Consider the following 17,305-nt stretch of genomic DNA (forward strand, 5'->3'; position numbering starts at 1 on the left):
GACTTCCATTTCCCTGGCCCCCAATGCCTCATCTTCACCATGGACATCCAGTCCCTCTATACCTCCAACCACCATGACCAGAGCCTCCAAGCCCTCCGTTTCTTCCTCTCCTGACGTACCCACCAGTACCCTTCCGCTGACACTCTTGTTTGGCTGAACTGGTCCTCACCCTCAACAATTTCTCCTTCGAATCCTCCCACTTCCTCCAGACGAAAGGGGTAGCCAGGGCACCCGCATGGGCCCCAGCTATGCCTGTCTCTTTGTCGGCTACATAGAACAGTCCATCTTCCAGAGTTACACCACCACTCCCCACCTTTTCCTCGGCGACATTGATGACTGCATCGGCGCCACCTCGTGCTCCTATGAGGAGGTTAAACAGTTCATCAACTTCACCAACACATTCCACTATGACCTTAAATTTACCTGTACCTCCCTCCCCTTTCTAGACCTCCATCTCCATCAACGATGACCGACTCAAAACTGACATTTTCTACAAACACACAGACTCCCATAGCTACCTGAATTGCACCTCCTCCCACCCTGCTTCCTGCAAAAATGGTATCCCGTATTCCCAATTCCTCAGTCTCCGCCACATCTGCTCCCAGGACAACTAGTTCCACCACAGAACACACCAGATGGCCTCCTCCTTTAAAGACCGCAATTTCCCCTCCCACGTGGTTGAAGATCCCCTCCAACACATTTCATCCACATTCCGCACCTCTGCCCTCGAACCCCATCCCTCCAACCGCAACAAGGACAGAACCCCCCGATACTCACCTTCCACCCCACAAATCTCCTCAAATCGCATCACCACCAACATTTCCGTCACCTACAAATGGGTCCCACCACCAGGGATATATTTCCCTCCCCAGCCCACCCCTATCCGCTTTCCGCAAAGGCTGTTGCCTCTGTGACTACTTGGTCAGGTCCACGCCCCTAACAATCCACCCTCCCTTCCTGGCACCTTACCCTGCCACCACAGGAATTCGAAAACCTGTGGCCACACCTCCTCCCCTCACCTCCATCCAAAGCCCCAAAGGAGCCTTCCACATCCATCCAAATTTCACCTGCGCTGCCACATGTCATTTACTGTATCCATTGCTCCAGATGGAGTCTGCACTGGGGAGACCGGACGACTTCAATAGAGCGCTTCAGAGAACATTTCTGGGATACCCGTACCAATCAACCCCACTGCCCACGTCCAAACATTTTATCTCCCCCTCCAACTCTGCTGAGGACATGCAGGTCCTGGGCATCCTTCATCGCCCCTCCCTCACCACCCGATGCCTGGAGGAAGAACGCCTCATCTTCTGCCTTGGGACTCTTCAACCCCATGGCATCAATGTGGACTTCACCACTTTCCTCATTTCTCCTCTCCCACCTTACCCCAGTTCCAATCTTCCAGCTCAGCACCGTCCTCATGACCTATCTGTCAATCTTCCTTCCCACCTATCCGCTCCACCCTTCTCTCCAATCTATCATCTTTGCTCCCCACCTCCATCCACCTATTGCACTCTAAGCTGCCTTCTCCCTAGCCCCACACCCTCTATTTATCTCTCCACCCCCGAGGCTCCCAGCCTAATTCCTGATGAAGTCTTTTGCTCGAAACATCGATTTTCCTGCATCTCAGTTGCTGCCTGACCGGCTATGCTTTTCCAGCACCATTCTAATCTTGACTCTAATCTCCAGCATCTGCAGTACCCACTTCCGCCAAATTTGTTTATATGGTCTGTTTATTACTGGTGCTTAGGTACTACTTGTTAAAACTGATTGCTTTTCCAAATTAAGTCCCATATGTCAAGTGAAGTGAGGAAAGGGTGCAGGAAGAAAAGGAGGAGATCATGTCTGTTTTAGTTTTTTAGGTTGTTAGATGACAGGCTTTAATCAATGACCTGTGAAAGAGTAAGTTATAATATTTATTCAAAACACCACTTACCCCTTTTTGCTATTTGACAGGTTTCAGTGTAGACTGGTGGGCACTTGGCGTATTGATGTTTGAAATGATGGCTGGAAGATCACCATTTGACATCATCACTGATAACCCAGACATGAACACAGAGGATTACCTGTTTCAAGGTTAGCAGGACATAATACAAACTTAATTTTACTTTTAATAAGTGTTGTTGGCTCTCGACCTAGTCAATTAGGTGATGAGTCGAGGCCACCTATCACACACTGAAAAGCAGTTCTCATTTGTCAGCTACTTCAAAGCGGGGAAAAATTGGGCAAATAATTTTTCTGGTTTATTTGCGTTCATTTAAATTGCACAATTGATTTTAAAAAAGCATTTGAGTTTTGCATTCGGTAAAACATAAATCGAGAGATTTGTGGTACAGCAAGATATTCTTTGGTCCATCATATCTATGCCAACAGAAAGAGGAATCCAACCGACTCTCTCCTCCTATCCCATGGTCTATAACTCTGTAGGTTGCAAAATCTCGCATACATATCAGTGTTTTGTGGGTTTCTGCCTGTGCCACCTTTTTGGTAGTGAATTCCAAACCTCAAAAATAATTCTTCGACTTCCTTCTAATCCTTCCCCAAATTACTTCAGTTCTATCCTATGGTTACTTATGTCTCTGCAGATAGAAATAACTGACTCGTACTCACTCGAAACATTATTTTATACTCCTGAATTAAATCTCTCCTTGGCTTTCTCTGTTCCAAAGAAACCAACCCAGAGCATTGATGGGGTGGGGGACAGTGGATGACTTCAAGGTAAGGATCAAGCATTTAGGACTGAGAGCAAAATGGCTTTTTCACTCAAGGAATCGTGAACCTTTAGAATTTTCCACTCTAGAGGGTAATTGATGCTCTTATCATTGAAAATATTCAACACACATCAATCATTTTTTGATCTTTCAAGGAATCAAAGTATATTATGGGGAACGAGCAGGAAAGTGAATTGAGGTAGAAGATCAGGCATGATTGTGGTGGAGAAGGTTAAGGAGCTAGATAATACATATAGTTCCTGTTTGTTAAGAAATTTCAGCCTAACCAATCTTTCCCATGGCCAAAATTTTCTTTTCGTGGCAATATACATGTAACTCTCATCTGTATCCTCATATGGACAAGAACAGCTTTCCTATATTTTAGTGTTCAAAACTACATGCAATGCTTTGTCTCGTCTAATTAGTATTTTGTACAGTTCTAACATAGCCTCTCTGGCCAAGGACTTATGTATCAGAGCAATCAAGGAAAGTATTCTGTATGCTTCTGGATAACCTCATCCAATCGAACTGCTATTTGCAAAGAGTTAATACGATGTATTTCTACATCACTCTATTCTGCAGCCTTGTTTGTTATTCCCAAGTGCATAGACAGGCCCATTGATTTGTACAGCAGTTTTATTTCTCATCATCAGCTCCCTGATCAAAGCTTACCTGATCTATAAACTTTTTCATGCTTCCTTTTTGTAAAGTTCACACAACACCAGGTTGGAAGTACTAGCGCTCCGAAAGCTAGTGCTTCCAAATAAACCTGTTGGGCTTTAACCTGGTGTGGTGAGATTTTTTTACTTTGTCCAGCCCGTTTCAACACATCCTTCTTGGAAGACCATGTACAGAGACCTGCAGAACATCCCTGGAAATAGCCTACCAATCATAAAAATATCTGTTGTCAATAATACTTTGCTCCCTCTCGCTGAGCCAATTTTCAATCCAATGTACTTTTTATTCACACGAATGAGGGCTTCGCTAGCTAGGCAAGCATTTATTGCCATCCCTAATTGCCTCGAGTGTAATTAAGAGCCAACCATATTGCTGTGTTGTCTGGAGTCACATGTAAGCTAGACTCAGTAAGAATGTCAGTTTCCTTTCCTTGAGGGCATTAGTGAACGAGATAGGTTTTTCCAACAATTGAAAATGGATTCACGGTCACCTTTCGACTCTTAATTCCAGATTTATATCGCTTGTCACTTTCCTTTGGATTCTATGAACGTGAACATCACCAAAAATGGTGATGTTTTGACTATTAGATTTTCCCTCCATATAGTACTTAACATTCATTAGCACCACTTCTAACTTGCAATTTTGGTTCTCCATTCCCATGTTCTCATTCACAGACAAGGCTATATCCAATTTGAATCTTTGCATCCATGTTGTCGTGCAGGCTTTAAACTCCACTTCCTCTATGGCCACATAAGGAGAAAGCTCATTCTATTGACAATATACAAGCAACTGCCTACCTTAAGCTTCCTGTTTACCATTTGTACTTGCACAACTACCGATCTGTTCAAACATTCCTTCTCTTCCATGTTTGGCAACCTTTGTTGCCAAAAACACCCCTTCTGTTATCCCAAGGGAGGAGATTGCAGAGCCATTGGCCTTGATTTTTATGTCCTCTTTGTCTACAGGAGTAGTCCCAGAAGACTGGAGGATAGCAAATGTGGTTCCCTTGTTCAAAAAGGGGAGTAGGGATAGCCCTAGTAACTATAGGCCAGTGAGTCTCACTTCTGTTGTGGGCAAAGTCTTAGAGAGAATTGTAAGGGATAGGATTTATGCACATCTAGATAGGAATAATGTGATCAAGGATAGTCAGCATGGTTTTGTGAAGGGCAAGTCGTGCCTCACAAACCTTATTGAATTCTTTGAAAAGGTGACGAAGGAGGTTGATGAGGGGAAAGCGGTAGATGTGGTATATATGGATTTTAGTAAGGCGTTTGATAAGGTTCCCCATGGTAGGCTACTGCAGAAAATACGGAGATATGGCATTGAGGGTGAGTTGGAGGTTTGGATTAGGAATTGGCTGGATGGAAGAAGACAGAGGGTAGTAGTTGATGGCAAAGTTTCTTCATGGAGTGCCGTCACTAGCGGTGTTCCGCAAGGATCTGTTTTGGGACCATTGCTGTTTGTCATTTTTATAAATGACCTGGAAGAGGGGTTAGAAGGTTGGGTGAGCAAGTTTGCGGATGACACGAAAGTCGGAGGAGTTGTTGACAGTGAGGAAGCATGTGGCAGGTTACAGCAGGATATAGAGAAGCTGCAGAGCTGGGCAGAAAGGTGGCAGATGGAATTCAATGTAGCTAAGTGCGAGGTGATTCATTTTGGGAAGAATAACAAAAAGATGGGGTACTGGGCTAATGGTCGGATACTTGGTAGTGTGGATGAGCAGAGGGATCTTGGTGTCCATGTACACAGATCTCTGAAAGTTGCCACCCAGGTAAATAGTGCGGTGAGGAAGGCATATGGCGTACTGGCTTTTATTGGTAGAGGAATTGAGTTCCGGAGTCCTGAGGTCATGATGCAGTTGTATAAGACTCTGGTACGGCCGCATCTGGAATATTGTGTGCAGTTTTGGTCGCCATACTATAGGAAGGATGTGGAGGCATTGGAACGGGTGCAGAGGAGGTTTACCAGGATGTTGCCTGGTATGGAAGGAAAATCGTATGAGGAAAGACTGAGGCACTTGGGGCTGTTTTCACTAGAGAAAAGAAGGTTTAGGGGTGACTTGATTGAGGTGTACAAGATGATTAGGGGGTTAGATAGGGTCGACAGTATGAACCTTTTCCCGCGTATTGAGTCGGGTATTACAAGGGGGCATAGCTTTAAATTAAGGGGGAGTAGATATAGGACTGATGTTAGGGGTAGGTTCTTCACTCAGCGAGTCGTTAGTTCATGGAATGCCCTGCCAGTAACAGTGGTGGACTCTCCCTCTTTATGGGCATTTAAGAGGGCATTGGATAGGTATATGGAGGATAGTGGGTTAGTGTAGTTTAGGTGGGCTTGGATCGGCGCAACATCGAGGGCCCAAGGGCCTGTACTGCGCTGTATTCTTCTATGTTCTATGTTCTATTTGTTTCCTTGCTTTGGTCTCGGAGTCATACAGAGAGTGGTGGCAGAGGGTTGCTTTTCGAACTGAAGGCCTGTCACCAGCAGTGCTCACAGGGATCAGTTATGAGTCCCTTTTTGTTAATCATTTATATGAATTGTTTGGATGAGAATGTAAACATCATGGTTAGTAAGTTTGTGGACGACACCAAAATTGGTGGCATAATAGAGAGTGAATACCGTTTTCTAAGATTACAAAGGGATCTTGATCAAATGGTCAATGAACTGAAAAATGGCAGATGGAGTTCAACCTGAATAAATGCAAGGCATTGCATTTTGGTACAACAAACAATGGTAGGGCTTATACAGTTAACGGAGCCTCAGATAGTGTTATAGAACAGAGGGACCTAGTGGTTCAGGTACATAATTCTTTGAAGTTTGCATTACATATACACAGGGTGATTAAAAAGGTATTTGGTGATTGGCTTGCCTTCATTGCTCAGTCCTTTGAGTACAGGAGTTGAGAAGTCATGTTGAGGTTGTACAGGACATTGGTGAGGCCTGATCGGTCCAGTTCTGATTACTCCATTACAGGAAGGATATTAGCCTGGACAGGGTTCAGAAGAGATTAACCAGGATTTTACCGAGTATGGAAGGTTTGAATTGTAAAGGGAAGCCGGATAGGCTGGGATTTCTTTCAATAGAGCTTGAGAGGAATATAGATAGAGTTAATGGAAGTCTTGTCCCTCGGATGGGTGATTTCAAGGTGAATGGAGTGAGATTGAAAAATACACGAGGGACAAATTTTGTACACAGGGTGGTTCGCAGGTAGAGTGAACTTGACAGGAAATGGTGAATGCGGCTATAATTCCAACATTTAAAAGACATTTGGCTAAAATCGTGAATAGCAATGGTTTGGAGGGATTTAGGTGAGGATCAGGCAGGTGGGACCATCTTTGCCCAGACTTGAATGAGGGTGGCATATCATTGAAATTTTCTCTTCATTGAACCACATCAAGTATTATCTAGCTTCAGGCTCCTCTGCCAAAACGACCACTTGATTAGCCTGTTTAATCATTCCGCTTCAGCCAATTTGGTGTTCAGATTTTTGTAAATTGCTTTTCATTGCTTTAATACGCCAATTATGGATTCAAATTTCTCACTCTCGAGACAGATGTGAACTTCTATCATTATCACTTTTGCACAGAGCATGCTTGACATTGATGTATTTAATTAGTCCTGTCTCATTATTTATTATGATAGGTGATTATTGTGAGACTAGCTAAGAGGAAAGAGGAAGTGTACATAAGGTCGAGGCGACTGAAGACAGATGAAGCTTGGAAGAATATCTGGACTGTAGGACCAATCTGAAACCAGAATTAAGAGGGCTAAATTAAGAGGTATCTTTAGCAAACAGGGTTAAGGAAAATCCCAAAGCCTTTTATTCATATATAAGAAGCAAAAGGAGAAAAGTTATGCATGGAGTAAGAGAAAATGGTTGAAGTTCATTATGATTACTTTGCATCGGCTTTCACCGAGGAGAGGGACATGACAGATGTTGAGGTTAGGGATAAATGTTTGTTTACTCTCGGTCTAGTCGGCAAAAGGAAGGAGGAATTGTTGGGTATTCGAAAAGGCATGAGGGTGGACAAGTCCCCAGTTCCGGATGGGATCTATCCTAGGTTACTGAGGAAAGTGAGAGGGGAACTAGCTGGGGCCTTAACAGATATCTTTGCAGCATCCTTGAACACTGAGAGGTCACAGAGAAATGAAAAATTACTAATGTTGTCCCCTTGTTTAAGAAAGATAGCAGGAATAATCCAGGTAATTATAGACTGGTGAACCTGACATCGGGGTAGGGAAGCTGCTGGAAAAGATATTGAGGGATACGATCTATTTCCATTTGGAAGAACATGGGCTTATCAGTGATAGGCAACATGGTGTTTTGCAGGGACGATCATGACTTACTAACTTAATAGAACTCTTGGAAGAAGTTACAAAGTTGATTGATGAGGAAAGGGCCTCAGGTGTCATGTACATGGATTTTAGTAGGGTGTTTGATAAGGTTCCCCATGATAGGCCGATGGAGAAGGTGAAGTCGCATGGAGTCCAGGGTGTACGAGCCAGATGGATAGAAAGCTGGCTGAGCAACAAGATACAGAGAGTAGTAGTTGAAGGGAATTTCTCAAAATGGTCACAGTGGTGTTCCACAGGGATCCTTGTTGGGACCACTGTTGTTTGTGATTAAACATAAATGATTTGGAAGAAGGTACAGTAGTCTGATTAGCAAGTTTGCAGATGATACTAAGGTTGGTGGAGTAGTAGATAGTGAAGCGGGCTGTTCGAGAATACAGCAGAATACAAATAGATTGGAGAGTTGGGGAAATGGCTGATGGAGTTCAATCCGGGCAAATGCGAGGTGATGCATTTCGGAAGATCCAATTCAAGAGCGAAATATACAGTAAATGGAAACATCCTGCGGAAAAATGATGTGCAGACAGATCTGGGTATTCAGGTCCATTGTTCCCTGAAGGTTGGAACACAGGTCAATACAGTGGTCAAGAAGGTATATGACATGCTTTCCTTCGTTGGACAGGATATTGAGTACAAGTTTTGGCAGGTCATGTTACAGTGGTAGAAGACTTTTTGGTTCGGCCGCATTGGAATACTGCATACAGGTCACCACATTACCAAAAGGATGTGTATGCTTTGGAGAAGGTGCAGAGGAGGTTCACTAGGATGTTGTCTGGTTTGGAGGGCGCTAGCTATTAAGAGAGGTTGAGTAGATGCGGATGACTTTATTTAGAAAGGCTGAGGTTGAGGGGGGACCTGACAGAGGTCCACAAAATCATATGAGGTATAGACAGGGTAGATAGCAAGAAGCTTTTCCTGGAGTAAGGAACTCTGTCACTTGGGGTCTCAAGTTCAAAGTTTAGGGGAAACGTTTAGAGCAGATATGCATGGAAAGTTCTTTACGCAGAGAGTGATGAGTACCTCAAATGGCTATTGGATTGTACTAATCTATTTTTATTTGTACTATGAATTGATCAGAGTTGTTCTCAAATGCTGTGCTATACAGTTAAATAGCTTTAGTTCTGTCTTTTACAGTTTTTTTCTTCCTTTTTGATTTAACTCTTTGTTTATTCTTCTGTTAGTACACTGTGTTCTTCCCTAATCCACTTAAGTCATTGTTTATTCTTTGTCTTGAAATTCCAAACCACCCGACTTCTTTGCCCTTGCTGGCATATGTAGGCTGCTGATTCTCCAACATCTCCAAATTGAAGTTCTCATTCTCATTTAATTCCCTTTGTTGCTTTATCCCTCCCTATTTCCAATCTATATTGTTCTCCGATGCTACCCTGCCCTCCCACAAAACGTAACTGTTTCTCTGAGATTAGTTTGTTTCCTTCAGCTGCCTTGAGTCCTTGCTTTAGAAGTTCTTTCTGATACGTCAGCTGTCTTTCATTTTTTTTAAAGCACTTCTTAATACCATCTTTTTGATGAATTGTTTGTTTATGTCTGCAAATCTAATTTCTGTATTGTTGACCAAGTGTCCGTTTTGTCTAATTGTGAAATGCATTGGAATGTTTTCCAAGTAATAGTACATAAATGCAACTTGTTGATTCACAGGAGGTAAATAACATTCCACATTAGTTTTGATTCAGCATTAAATGACACTGATTCTTCAAAGCTAAACTGAATGCTGCATGCACTTATATTCAGGTTCTGAATGTTTACTACTATATGCTGCTTCCTCCAAATATGCAGGACTGTGTTCACCAACATTGTCCTGGTTGCGTTGTCTGTAGTTGCACGTTGTCTATGTGGCGTTTGTCAGTTTTGCAGCATTTTTTGTTCTTAGCACAGGGTAGAACTTAATGCATTCACTCAAATACTGACTGCACCTCACACATTTTAGTTAATATCTCCAGTGCATTAGTTAGGTAGTAGTATTTAAAACATCAAATGCTGGCAATCACAACAGGTCAGACAGCATCCTTGGAGAGACCGGAAGCTAACATTTCCAGTCTAGATGACTCTTCTTCAGTTATCAGTACAAATTCCTGCACCTGCAGAAATTTCCCCCAGGAGGAGGTAGTATTAATGGTGGTTATAAGAACATTTTGGTTCGGACTATATTCTTCTGTTAACTCAGTGAAAATATATTTTTGTTTTGTTAGATTATCAAAGTAACTAGTATGGGCTTGTCAATCCTGTGAAATAAGACCTGTACATTTGGAACTTTCACTGATGGAAGTTAGTTAAGAATGAGATTTGTGTATCTCTCTTCAACAAAGTGCAACAAGTATCATCTTCTGCAAAAATATAACATTTCCATTTCCCTCCCAAGGTGTCTTTATAAAATTTTTAAGCGTGAACAAAGTTGCATGCCAGCCTTATTGGATATTCTAAGTTGTGAACATGCACTGACTAGAAATATTTTCTGTCAAGAACAGATAATGACTGAAGGAGAAAATCTCCTCTCAATAATCATGTCAAGACTGAAAGTTGTGTTCCAGAACTAAAAAAAAAGACTATCCCATTGAGTCATCTAGTGCATTCAGCTATGATTAATGTCGCACACTCAAATCGGACAAAGTTTAAATGAAAAGAAAAAATTGAAGACATTTTCAAAAAATAATGAAATGTAGAAAATTAGCATCTATAATAAATTCAGCAATGTACTTAATTTACTTTTTAAATCTTTCCAGTTATTTTGGAGAAGCCTATTCGAATCCCTAGATCACTTTCAGTAAAAGCAGCCAGTGTCCTAAAAGGATTTTTAAATAAGGTAAGTGACTGGTTGTTCAGATGTTGATTCATTACAATCCAAAGTCAATAAGGTATTTGGAAGCAGGGAGTTAGCTGTTGACACAATTGTTCTTGATATATATTAACAATCTTGGTGTATGCTGTACAATTGCAAAATTTGCAGTTAATGCAAAACATGGAAGTATTTTGAATTGTGAGGAGGATAATGTAGACTTGCAAAAAGATACATGTTTTTGGGGATGTGAAATTGCCTTCAACAAGGTGTTTTACTTGATCTTCCATAACATAAGAAACTGGGTTTGGATGTTGTAGTATTGAAAGGTCCTATAACCAATTTATGTAAGAACATTACGTTCCTTGGGCGTATTACTGACTGGGCTGACATTAAGCATTAAATTTCAACAGAGGACCATGTTTACAGTATAGTGCTTCAAATGATCAGAGGTAAAATGTATTTTGAGATGTTCATACGCTCAAGTCACATTCTCTACTGCGGTAATGATATCATGAGCATATTTCTTAAAGACACACTGACATGCCAACCATAGGACATAATACAACATACGCCACCCTACTTTCCCAAAGATAAAAACCTAGACCAAGCAAATGTACATGGTTGGATATAGACAAGTGTTGTCAATTCAATAATTATAAAAACAGTTGATATTGAGTTTATAAGATTAACATAAAGCTTCACTGTAACACTTTGCTCATTCACCTGGTAATCACATTCCTGTTTGGAAAGGTATATGTACTATGGCAATTTTGTCATGTTGCTGGTTGCTTCACTCAACATCACTACACAATCATCATTGTCAGAGTGTCCTTCCATACACTGTCTTCGTGCATGATTGGTGTACCATACAATGGTCTAAGCTGACTTCTGTTCCTTTGCAATGTAGCACCATAATCAGTACTGAATTGTTGTGATCTGGGCTGGTTGCATATTTCAGAAATCTTTGCTGATATCCAAATTTGTGTTTCTAGCTTGCAATTGCTACCAATTGCACAATTTTGATAGTCAAGCAGGAGGCTGGAAGAACACAGCAAGCCAGGCAGCACCACAAGAAGTCAACATTTTGGATCCTCAGGACTAGATGTGGGTGTAGGGAGAGCCACAGATAATGAGAGAGGGTGAGGAGGAGGAGTGATGAGAGAAGCAGAATGGTAAGGTAGTGATAGGTAGACACAGGTAATGGGTATGATCTGGCAAGCCGATGGGACGAATGAATCCGGTTGGTAGCTAGAAGGAAGGGTCAGTAGTTGGAATGGGAGGAAGAAGGTAGCGCTGGAAAAGAAGCTGGGGGGTGGTTTGGAAGGTTGTTTGAAATTAGAGGACTCGATGTTAATTCTTCTGTGCTGCAGTCTGGCCTGGCAGAAGATAAGATGTTCTTCCAGTTTGCAGTCTGATTCACTGCAGCAATGGAGGATGCCGAGGATGGGCATGTCAGAGGGGGAGTGGGAGGGGCAATTGAAGTGGGCAGTGACCGGGAGGTCAGGTTGGTCATTTCGGGCCAGGCGAAGATGCTCGGCAAAACGGTCACTTAATCTACATTTGGTCACACCAATGTAGAGAAGACCACGGCGGGAGTACCAAATGCACTAGACTGGGTGGATGAGATGCAGGTGAACTTGTGTCTCACCTGGAAGAACTGTTTGGGGCCGTGGATGGCAGTGAGAGAAGTGGTGTATGGGCACAGTGTTGCATCTTTTTCGGTTACAGGGGAAGGTATCAGGGCGTTTGAGTGGTTGGTGGGAATTGTTGTGCAAATCAAGGAGGGGTGAAGGAAACTGTCCTTGGAGCAGACAGAGAAAGTTGGGGAGGGGAAGATGTTCTGGATGGTGGGGTCTATTTGGAGTTGGTGGGAGTGTTTAAGGATGATACATTGGATGCAGAGGTGATGGGGTAACAAATGAGGACAAGAGGACCCTACCTTTAGAGGGGGTTGGGAAGAAGGGGGTTTAGAGCAGTGCAACGGGGAATGGAGGTGGTGTGGTGGAGGGCTGTCTGGATGGCAAAGTCAGGGGAATAGCATTGTTTGAAATAGGAGGGCATCAGAGCAGATGAGATTGGGGAATTGGGAAAACAAATGGATTTTTTTGCAGAATACAGCGTGGAAGAAGCTGTAGTCCAGGTAGCTATGAGAGTCTGTGAGTGTTATAGTAAATGTGTCGCTGGAGATGGAAACAGAGAGGTCAAGAAAGGGGAGGGACGTGTCAGAGATAAACCAAGTGAATTTAATGGTGGGGTGGAAGTTGTTAACGAAGTCAATGAACACCTTCCTGTCTTTCTTGACCTCTCTGTTTCCATCTCCAGTGACACTTTACAGACGGGCATTTGCTGCAAACCCACAGACTCCCATAACTATCTGGACTACACCTCCTCCCACCCTTTTTCCTGCAAAAATTCCACTGTTTTCCCAATTCCTCTGTCTCCATTGCATCTGCTTTGACAGGGTTCCACTCCCAAGCATCCCAGATGTCATCCTATTTCAAACAATGTTCCATTCCCTACTCCACTGCTCTAAACCCCCTCCTCCAAACATAATAAAGGTAGGGTCCCCCTTGTCTTCATTTTACACCCCACCAGCCTCCTCATCCAACGTATCATACTCAAACACTTCTGCCAACTCCAATTAGACCCTACCACACAAAACATCTTCCCCTCTCCAACCTCTCTGCCTTCCACAAGGACCGTTCCCTTCACCACTCTTTGGTTCGCACCACATTCCCCACCAAGCCCGCCAGTACCTTCCCCTGTAACTGACAACACCTGCCCAAACACCACCTCCCTCATCATCATCCAGGGCCCCAAGCAGTCCTTCTACTTGAGAGAGAGGTTCACGTGCATCTTCTCCAGCCTAGTCTACTGCATCTGGTGCTACTGATGTGGTCTTCGGTGAGACCAAATGTAGACTAGGTGACCATTTTGTTAAGCTGATGACACAAAGCTGGGTGGCAGGGTGAAATATGAGGAGGATGTTAGGAGAATGCAGGGTGACCTGGACAGGCTAGGTGTATGGACGGATGCATGGCAGATGCAGTTTAATGTGGATAAATGTGTGGTTATCCACTTTGGTGGCAAGAACAGGAAGGCAGATTACTACCTAAATGGAGTCAAGTTAGTTAAAGGGGCAGTACAATGAGATCTAGGTGTTCTTGTACATCAGTCAATGAAAGCAAGCATGCAGGTACAGCAGGCAATGAAGAAAGCTAATAGCATGCTGGCCTTCATAGCAAGAGGAATTGAGTATAGAAGCAAAGAGGTCCTTCTGCAGCTGTACAGGGCCCTGGTGAGACCGCACCTGGAATATTGTACGCAGTTTTGGGCTCCAAATTTGAGGAAAGACACTCTGGCTATTGAGGGAGTGCAGTGTAGGTTCACGAGGTCAATTTCTGGAATGGCGGGACTATCTTACACTGAAAGATTGGAGCGACTGGACATGTATACGCTTGAGTTTAGAAGGCTGAGAGGGGATCTGATTGAGACGTATAAGGTTATTAAAGGATTGGACACTCTGGCGGCAGGAAGCATGTTTCCGCTGATGGGTGAGCCCCGAACCAGAGGACTTGGTTTAAAAATAAGGGGTAGGCCACTTAGAACAGAGTTGAGGAGAAACTTCACTCAGAGAGTGGTGGGTGTATGGAATGCTCTGCCCCAGAAGGCTGTGGAGGCCAAGTCTCTGGATACTTTCAAGAAAGAGTTGGATAGAGCTCTTAAGGCTGGTGGAATCAAGGGTTATGGGGATAAGGCAGGAACAGGATACTGATTGAGGATGATCAGCCATGATCATAATTTTAGATTAGATTAGATTACCTACAGTATGGAAACAGGCCCTTCGGCCCAACAAGTCCACACTGACCCGCAACCCACCCAGACCCATTCCCCTACGTTTACCCATTCACCTAACCCTACGGGCAATTAAGCATGGCCAATTCACCTGACCTGATCTTTTGGATTTTGGGAGGAAACCGGAGCACCCGGAGGAAACCCACGCAGACACGGGGAGAATGTGCAAACTCCACACAGTCAGTCGCCTGAGGCGGGAATTGAACCCGGGTCTCTGGCGCTGTGAGGCAGCAGTGCCAACCACTGTGCCACCGTGCTGCCCCAAAAATAAAAATAACTTGCTGCTCTATTGCGTGGCACAACACAAGTGCAGAGGGGAGACTTGAGCAGCCACTGCTGGCGGAAAAAGCCTACTGCACCTGGTATGAATGGTGGTGCTGGCTCGAAGGATAGAATGGCCTACTCCTGCACCTATTGTCTGTTGTCTATTATCTTCGCCTGGCCTGAAACGGCCAGCCAAATGTCCCAGTCACTGCCCACTTCAAGTGACTCTCCCACACACCTCTGACATGTCCATCCTAGGCATCCTCCATTGCCATAGTGAATCAGATTTGAAATTAGAGGAACTACACCTCATCTTCCGCCTGCGCACCCTACCACCCAAAGGACTTAACATTGAGTTCTCTCATTTCAAATAACCTTCCCAACCATCCCCTAGCTTCCTTTCCAGCCCTGCCTCCTCCCTTCCATTCCATCTACTGACCTTTCCTTCCTGTTACCAACCAGATTGATCCCTCCCATCGACCAACCAAGTCATACTGTACCTGTGTCCACCTATCATGACCTCACCATTCCGCTACTCTCCCCACCCCAACCCCCTCCCCTTCTCCCTTTATCTGTAGCAACCCCTACCCGCGCTTCTAGTTCTGAAGATGAGTTAATACCCATAACATTGACTTCTCCACTTCATCATGCTACCTGGCTTGTTGTGTTCTTCCAGCCTCCTGTTTGTGTACTTCAGATTCCAGCATCTGCAGTTATTTTGTCTCTGCATAATTTTGGTGGTTCTTCACCTGCTTACTTGTCAGCTACCTCTTCTTCAACACTGTCGTTGAAGAAGAATGCCCTGTATGTCAGAATGGTTGGACAATTGGTTGCTAGGCAAGGTCATTCACACTTGCCTTCAGATCTTGCGTTGTGCAGGGGGAAATAATCCCTTTCCATTTGTGAAACTATGAAACTGAAGAAGACATTTCAAGGTTGAACTGTTATGCTTTGGCCAGAGACACTGAACAGTCGCACATGAAAATATTGCAATGCAATGCAACACTCTTGCTTTGTTATTCAACACTTGATGACCATTGATTTTACAGTTCATATCACATTCTGCTAGACCATTGGTACGTGGATAGTAAGTTCACAATATGATATCAGTCACTCTCACTATGTATACATACCTCGAAACTGTTTGCCACTGTGCTGCATTCTGTTTTCAAACATCATCTGATCCCAGGCACAGAACAAACTGAAAGTAGTGCTTATCATGTCAATGATGGTTGCACTTGTGTTGCAAAGTCATAGAACAATGGCAAATTTACAGAAGGAACCTGTCACAAGGATGAAATCCTTTGTAAATAGGCCTATGGTTATTTTCATCGAAGAGGTGAATGAAATATTTTATAGAGTTGATACATTGGGTGTGCCTCACGTGCATTCATGAACCTTTGAATATCCTGATTCATCCTTGGCCAGTTCAGAGATGTTCAACATCCATCCGTCCTTAATTTAACATGGAGATGATAGCTTGGTGAAATGCTTTTGGTATCAGGACTTATTTGCCCTTGAAAATGACTTGTCATTAGATACCAAGTTTGTCTCTGTGTGATCAAAATGAACAAATATTAATGCAAGTCTAATACTGTCAGACCATCCTTGCAATGATGCCTTTGCAACTCCTTAAATTGTGCAACTGTTTAGTGTCTCTGGCCAAAGCATAACAGTTCAACCTTGAGATGTCTTCAGTTTCATAGTCTCCGGCATCAATGTGCAGATCAAGAGTAATATCATCTTTGCATGGATTGGATAATCTGCTCAGCATGCTAGACATGATCAACTGGTACCTGGCTTCTAACTCACTTGAAAATAATATCTTTGGAACTTGAGGTAGATGTTGCAAACATGGTAGTGCACCCATTAGCAATTTCTGGCATATTACTTCTCTTGGTGATTGATGTGAAGGTACCGATGTTGGACTGGGTTGGACAGGGTCAGAAGTCACACAACACCAGGTGACAGTCCAATAAATTTATTTGAAAACACTAGATTTTGGAGTGCTAATCCTTCACCAGGTGTTAGTCAGAGAGGAAGACCTTAAGACACAGTATTTTCAGGAAAAGATCAACGGGTCATACAACTCCTTATAAGTTCTGTGTCTAAGGTCTTCCTGTCTCATTAACACCTGATGAAGGGGCAGTGCTCCAAAAGCTAGTGTTTTCAAATAAACATGTTGGACTGAAACCAGGTGTCATGTGATTTTTGACCTTCTAATACATTATGAATTGTTTCAAAGGTATATTTGTTACCAAATAATTGTGTGAGAAACCGCAAGATGCTGAATACAAGAGCAAATGTCTTGTGCTCTATATTGGAATAGTTGACTTATGCATGTAACAGGAATTTCAAACCAATGGCAATACACTATTTATTTTGCAAAAGACACTCTCCTGGGTGGCCTCTTGCCACAGGTCGGGAACATGCTTTCTCAAGAAAATCTCTCAGTGGAGGTATGTTGTCTGCAAAATTGAGAACATGTAGTGAGAGCAAATTTAAAAATCTGAGATAACATTACAGGTCGTTTTTATCCTGCATGGGTTTTTTTTTAACAACTTTGACTTTCTTAGGTTAAAAATGGGCTCAATGGACATAGTAAATGGAGCTCAGAAAGGTTTATTTGGCTGATGTTGGCCTGGCACTT

General features: G+C 43.2%; 1 protein-coding gene across 6 annotated transcripts in view; it reads left to right on the forward strand.

Annotated features, from left to right (window-relative positions):
- prkcz (protein kinase C, zeta) overlaps positions 1 to 17,305 on the forward strand; it is a 431,548-nt gene that overhangs the window by 307,304 nt on the left and 106,939 nt on the right. For all 6 annotated transcript variants that reach the window (XM_087980378.1, XM_087980379.1, XM_087980381.1 and 3 more), the window contains 2 exons: positions 1,957 to 2,076; positions 10,481 to 10,560. In XM_087980378.1, coding sequence (XP_087836504.1) covers positions 1,957 to 2,076; positions 10,481 to 10,560 — 200 coding nt within the window. The remainder of the gene's footprint in view (positions 1 to 1,956; positions 2,077 to 10,480; positions 10,561 to 17,305) is intronic.

The sequence above is a fragment of the Chiloscyllium plagiosum genome, unplaced genomic scaffold (assembly GCF_037043375.1).
Source record: "Chiloscyllium plagiosum isolate Xiang-an unplaced genomic scaffold, Cpla_swu_hap1 HiC_scaffold_37, whole genome shotgun sequence".
NCBI lineage: Eukaryota > Metazoa > Chordata > Chondrichthyes > Orectolobiformes > Hemiscylliidae > Chiloscyllium > Chiloscyllium plagiosum.